At 37.9% G+C, this 6610-nt stretch overlaps 1 protein-coding gene across 4 annotated transcripts; it reads left to right on the top strand.

The window, feature by feature from the left end:
- The first annotated feature begins 1159 nt into the window (after positions 1-1159).
- On the top strand, positions 1160-6610 carry LOC131331167 (uncharacterized). 4 transcript variants are annotated; one of them, XM_058365038.1, is made up of 13 exons: positions 1160-1322; positions 1463-1499; positions 1712-1803; positions 2680-2781; positions 2917-3033; positions 3624-3879; positions 4004-4158; positions 4244-4587; positions 4699-4798; positions 4999-5058; positions 5321-5404; positions 5497-5613; positions 6179-6610. In XM_058365038.1, exons 3-13 carry the CDS (start codon positions 1747-1749, stop codon positions 6482-6484), a joined length of 1698 nt encoding a protein of 565 aa, XP_058221021.1. In that variant the 5' UTR covers positions 1160-1322; positions 1463-1499; positions 1712-1746; the 3' UTR covers positions 6485-6610. The 4 variants fall into 4 exon arrangements, with proteins under 4 accessions (XP_058221021.1, XP_058221019.1, XP_058221020.1 ...); XM_058365036.1 differs by having other exon boundaries at positions 1463-1542; XM_058365037.1 differs by having other exon boundaries at positions 1463-1576.

The raw sequence follows: 6610 nt of genomic DNA, 5'->3' as shown, positions 1-6610 counted from the left end.
ACTTTTGTGAGTCATTCGGATTGGGAGATGCTACCAAGCGCTCAATCTAACCACTCATATCGGTAATCAACGGCTAAGATTTTGACCTAACAACGGTTCAGATTTGTGTGCGCTTAGATTTAATCTGAGCCGTTCATACCTAAATAAACGGTTGAATACCGCTCAACACCTACTTGGCACCAAAGTGCTTGACAGCGTCTCCGGGTCCGAGTCATTCATGCGGGGTTTTGTCTTTAGCTTTGTTCATTAAGTACTAGTAACGTGGAGCGCCATCAATAAAAAGAAGAGCGCGAATATCAAAATCCATGAAAGAAATCATTGGAATTAATTGAGTCAATGTGGCGTGGCTTGGTCTCATCCAGCCGTAATCTTTCATATGACCCTTCATTATTGATTATTTCCTTTCCCTCCCCCACCTCCATGTTTATCCCTTTCCCCCGGGATATTACGGAGTATTAGGTTTAAATGCAAATCTCTTTAAAAGCAAATTATATTACACCTGGAAGGATAATGTGGAGATAGCTTATTACTTGCAAGAGGTAAGCCAATCTACACATCCAATACGACTATTTTATGGCTACATAATAGGAAACCCTAGATGTGTAATAGACTGACACAAATTACAATTACTATCTAAAGTTACATCGATCGGTGTCTATAAACACCTATCATTGCATTTTTACTAGCGTAATTTCTCTACGTAGTTTGAAACCGCGATTGGTAATTAGTGCCAGGTTTGATAAATCAATAATCATCTTTTTACTTTTAGTTAACCTTGATAAATCATTTTTTCATGTGTTTCACAAAATTTCCATAAATAGATGAATATTTGAAAATTCGATAAAAAAAATGTTTAACATTGGAATCAAAGATGTGAAAATAAGTTTAAATGATAATTTATGATAGGGCCTAAGAAATTCCGATAAAAAAATATGAGGTCTTTTCCACGTGAGAAGACGTTACAAGCAACAGTTGCATTAAAAGTTTTTTCCTGTTAGGGATTAGTACTAATTGGAAAAGTGAAAATAAGTTACTTAAATAAATACTCCTAGGGAACAAGCGCACGTTTAATCAACGATAGCGCAGCGAGGCTGTGCGTGCGTCTAGTTGAGTACGGCGCTATAGTGCGCCCAATGCGCATCCAGCTTTTCAGCAGCAAAGCCAAACCGAATTTACCTTTAACAGTCACTCCCTCCACTCCCTTCCCTCTCCTTTTCCTCTTAAATAAAATGTCTCCGCATGAACCAGAAGAAGAAAAAATACAGTTCTCTCTCTCTCTCTCTCTCTCTCTCTCTCTCTCTCTGTGTTTTCTTGAAGTTCTGGTAAGCTTTCCTCCAGTGTCCAATCATTGATTTTGCTAGAGAGCCCATTTCGATTTACTTCACAAGGATCAAACAAATACCCAGATTGGACTGATCAAAGTTTTACTGTTTCTTTTTTTTTTTTGTTGGATCTTTTTTAGGAGCTTGCATTCGTGATGGAGTGAAATTCCACTGGAGGTCTACATACTCAAATCATTAATGTCAAATTCAAAGCGCATTTGTAATTCTTGAAAGTGGTATTTTCAATTCTGGCTGTAAGTACGGAAGGCTAACGATGTGGGCACTATCTCAGAGAGAGAGAGCTCGGTGAAATAGACACGTCTGTGAAGATGCGGACATGTTTATCTTCTATATTTATTGATCTGGGGTTTTTCTTTTTTTGATTGCAGTTGGCAAAAATTTCTCCAGAAACTAGAAAAAGGAGATGAATACCAGAGTCCGGACGACTTCGCAATCCATGAAAGCTCGGAAGCTCGAAAAAGTAAGCATAATTTAATTCCTTTATAATCCAATTCTGAATTGGGTTCTTGGTATAGATGTATGTTTTTTGTGTTTTTCGTTTCTAATGAACGACTCAGATGTTACACGGTGGAGTTGAGATTTAGACCGTTGGATTGTCGAAGAAGCTCGGATGGTGCATAGAACGGTGCCCACACAGTACCATCGCCGTTCTGCAGAATGAGGATTGGTGCTCAACTGTCCCTTCGGGGCATCCGATAAAATTGGAACGATACAGAGAAAACTGGTTGTACTTTTTAAAGTTTAGAGATTCCTTTCTCCTCCCCGTCGGATGTTCCTCCTATACTCTGTAGTCTGTAGTCTGTATTATGACTATTATTTTCCAGCTGGTTTCAGCTTTCGCAATGAAATTCCCATTTCTCAAAAATAAAGAAGAAGAAAAGAAAACCGGTTTCGACTATAGAAGCTGTTATGTTCTAGTTACAGGATACTGTGGCCCCAAACGCAAAGCTGAATTCTCCAACAAAATTTTAGAATTTAGGCCTAATTTGTCGAAAATTCCTTATGGGTTTTCGACGATTTTAGTAGTATACATTTAAATTTCCCAGCCCAGTTTTTTTTTTTTTGGGGAAAACTGGAATATTTTCTTCTCTTTTTTTTATAGGAATTTTTTTTGATTGCCTTGAGGATGGGAATATATTTCCTTTTTCCTTTTCTTTTTTTTCCCTCAACTACGTGCGTTTCTGATCTATCCCACTGATGCTTTTAAAAAAAGTAATCTCCTTTAATTCCTGCCCACAATGGGTTGCAGATTTTATTTTCTTGTCTTCTCTCTCTCTCTCTCTCTCTCTCTCTCTCTCTCTCTCTGAATGATTATTCTTTGTCTGATTGCTTGAAGGAGAAGTTGGGAATACAGGGGAGCAAACCAATGGATGCTGCGAAAGCGAGCACAAGTCGAAGGGGCTCAATTAGAGAGAGAAAAATGGCGTTACAACAAGATGTATCCACTCTAATGACATAAGTCATTTGTTCATTAATTTCGATAACAAAACTCGCTCATACTGATTAATTCTGAACTGATTTTCACATACTTTCAGGGGTTTTTTTTTTGATGATAGGCTTCACATACTTTCAGGTTGATAAGCTAAAGAAGAAGCTTAGACACGAAGAGAATGTTCATAAAGCATTGGAGAGGGCTTTCACAAGACCTTTGGGCGCTCTACCTCGTCTTCCCCCTTATCTCCCTCCTTGTGTTCGTACTTCTCCCTCTTTGTTAACATTCATGGCGTTTGATAGTGTTTTTCTGCGCGTATGGCGTAAAAGGGATATTGTCAGTGTTCTAAAACAAAGAATTAATTGACATGGCCTATTCCGATTAGGTCCGACTAACGATTAATCGCCGATTTCTAATTAATATGCTCCGATTAATCCGAATAATCGCTCGCTCGAAGGTGGCCAACCGCCCTACTAGTGCCTAGCTACTTTTTGAACATTGGATATTGTCATGAGATTTATGGTTGCAGGATTTTGATCGAGGGCAATGTCATTAATGTAATCTTATTGAAATTTGAGACAACCCCACCAAAGATTTGTTCCACATACCTGGATTTAAACCACATAAACATAAACTGGTCTAGAGACTGAAGTGTACCAACCGGATTCAATATTGGGTATGCTCCACATTACACCTATCTCTGTATACCATTTGTTTCTGGATAATTAAGGGTGTGTAGAATTATTATTGGTGATGCTACGGTTCCGTCTCCCACTCCAATGAATTTGGACTATATATTTTGTACACTGGTATAAATTGCTGAGTAATCCTGCATTTTGATTTTTTAGACACTGGAGCTTCTTGCGGAAGTCGCTGTTTTGGAAGAGGAGGTTTCAAGGCTTGAAGAACAAGTTGTGCATTTCAGACAAGGCCTTTATCAGGAAGCTGTCTACATTTCTTCTTCAAAGCGGAATATGGAAAGTTCAGCTGATTTACATGAGCCATACCCAGTTAAGAACTCAAAACAGAAGCAATCCAAAATTTCAGTTCAAACCGAAAGCAGTTCAGTAACACCTATGTTGAGGCATTTACCTTCTCTTCCTGGTAACACTTTCAATTAGCGAACTGACTTCTTTTGTCATCCATCTTCATTGCAAAAAGTTTTGATTGCACTGCTTGTTAGGAAGGAAAATGGGACAAAATTGAATATGTTCTACTTTATTTTCAGATGATGGACGAGGGAAAGAGAATCAGCCGTGTACGAATCCTACAAAGCACAAACGATCACCAAGTTTGAGAGTACAGACAGTCCACACTCCAGTAAAGAGACATTCCACCGAGTATAGACAACCAGAGATGCACTTCGATCCCAAAAAGTTAGAGGTATAATTCTAATATACCAAGTTTCATAAAGTAGGGAGTTAAGTCTACATTTTGTGCAATAAACTAAGGCTTCCTCTATGTCCAGCTAGAATGCAAAGATAAGAACCATGAAAATGCACAAGCAACGACTCCAGTTATTTGCAATGAAAGTTTATATGGAGAGGAATGTCCAAACAGAATTTCTGAAACAATTTTGAAGTGCTTATCAAGCATCTTCTTAAGAATGAGCTCGTCAAAGACTAGAGCCACAACAGACACATTGACTTCATGTGAAAGCTTTGATGCGAGAGTGTTTAAGGACCCCTATGGTATCTGTTCAGAATTTGGCAAGAGAGATGTTGGTCCATATAAGCATTTATTTGCAGTTGAAGCTACATCGATTAATCCAAACCGGAGAACAAATTCTGTGTTTCTTGTACATAGACTGAAGTAAGTCCTGGGGTTTGGAATTACATTGGTATAACAATTTTTCGTTGGCTTCACGCTTTTTCTTCGTAGATTTGCTTGGAGTTGTAACTGTGTTATCTGTTGAATTCGCAGACTTCTCTTGGAGAAACTTGCCTCCATCAACTTAAAGGGTCTCAGTCATCAGGAGAAGCTTGCTTTCTGGATTAACATGTACAATTCATGCATGATGAATGTATGTGATAGACCTTTCTGTGGACATACAATGCCATAAACTAATTGTTTGACCAATTTTCTGTACTGCGTATATATTTACGATCCCGGTTTTCAAATATGAAATATGTCACTTAACTTGTCCATATTTTTTGAATAGTTTCATTCAAGCCTTCCTTTTGTTAAAAAGAAATTACAATTTACTTTACTTCAATGGTTCAGGCATTTCTCGAGAATGGAATACCAGACAGTCCTGACATGGTTGTTGAATTGATGCAGAAGGTAACTTATACGTGATCAATCCTTTCACCCATATCCCTTTAACAAGCAATTTTAAGAGAGATGTGTTAAGGGAAATGAAAATTAAAGCCATTCGTATAGCTGTTCATTGCTCTTTTTCTCTCTTTTCCGTCATCCAATCCCCTCTGCAAGTCCAAGTGCCAAACATAGCTTTCATTGTCCTTCAGGATTCTGTTAGTTCATTTGTACATTACGGTATATAGATAAAATTTATTGACAGAAGATATCTACCTCTTATCATCAGGCAACAATAAATGTTGGGGGGCACTTGCTAAATGCAATCACCATCGAGCATTTCATCCTGAGACTGCCTTACCACTCCAAATATGTAAGTAAAGTCCCTTTCAATTTGCAAACTTCTTTTTCAACTTCAATTGGAAATTTGCTGGCCTTACACCCTTATTGATGATTGGCCACCAGTCCTTGGGAAAAGTTGCCAGAAACGATGAGATGACGACATGTGGTGCCTTTGCACTGGAGCTATCTGAACCATTGGTAACATTTGCACTCTCTTGTGGAAGCTGGTCCTCCCCCGCTGTAAGTTGATTCACATGGTAGATAGGATTCAATATTTGTCTACCTTATTCCCCAACACAGTTCTGAGTGATTATTCTAATCCTGTCGATATTCTCAAAAAAATTATTTGCTCATTTCATCATTTTTTTTTTTTTTTGGGCTTAATTTAAATTCCAGTACATAACTAGAACTGCAGACATCAACACTTAAGTGCTTGTAAGTCTATGTTCATTCGATTATTGATTGGTGAAATTTCTCTGAATGAAAGTAATTCTGAGATATTGTTTAAATTTAATCACTAACCAAAAAATAAATTCCACTTATTCATTTATGGGAATCACCACTTTCGGTGTTTAGAATAGTAATATCATTTTCGAATGTCGTTAATTCTGTGGACATTCCCAAAATATGTGCTGCTTTCCTTTGGGAAAAAAAAACTGTCCAAGTTTTTCGCCAGAAAGGAACTTTGTAACTCTTTGAGGCACACGTGGTCGCCAATCGCCAAACATGTTTCCGAACCAAGTAACAAGTAACATTTGTAAGATCATGTATGTTGTTATTGACTCATGAACTTTGCTGAATGAAGGTGAGAGTGTACACAGCATCTCAGGTAGAAAACGAATTGGAAGTTGCGAAAAGGGAGTATTTAGAGGCAACGGTTGGCATTTCAACAAGAAGGAAGTTGTTAGGGATCCCAAAACTCTTGGATTGGTATCTACTTGATTTTGCAAAGGACTTGGACTCATTGCTTGATTGGATATGCCTTCAGCTACCGAGTGAACTCGGAAAAGAAGCAATGAAGTGTCTTGAGAGAGGAAAAGATGAGCCTCTTTCGCAGATTGTTCGCGTTATGCCATATGAATTTACTTTCAGATACCTCTTACATGTGTAAATATATTTGTGATTTATTTGATGTCTTATGTACCCAGTTTTGAGGGGGTTTTTTTTTTTTTGGAGGTTTGGGATTTGTACACAACTATAGAAATGGGAAATGGTATAGTATGCTGTTATTGTTGTC

This window comes from Rhododendron vialii, chromosome 6a (assembly GCF_030253575.1).
Source record: "Rhododendron vialii isolate Sample 1 chromosome 6a, ASM3025357v1".
Classification (NCBI taxonomy): Eukaryota; Viridiplantae; Streptophyta; class Magnoliopsida; order Ericales; family Ericaceae; genus Rhododendron; species Rhododendron vialii.
The sequence above is the reverse complement of the archived record's forward strand: the minus strand, read 5'-3'. Positions and strand labels throughout refer to the sequence as shown.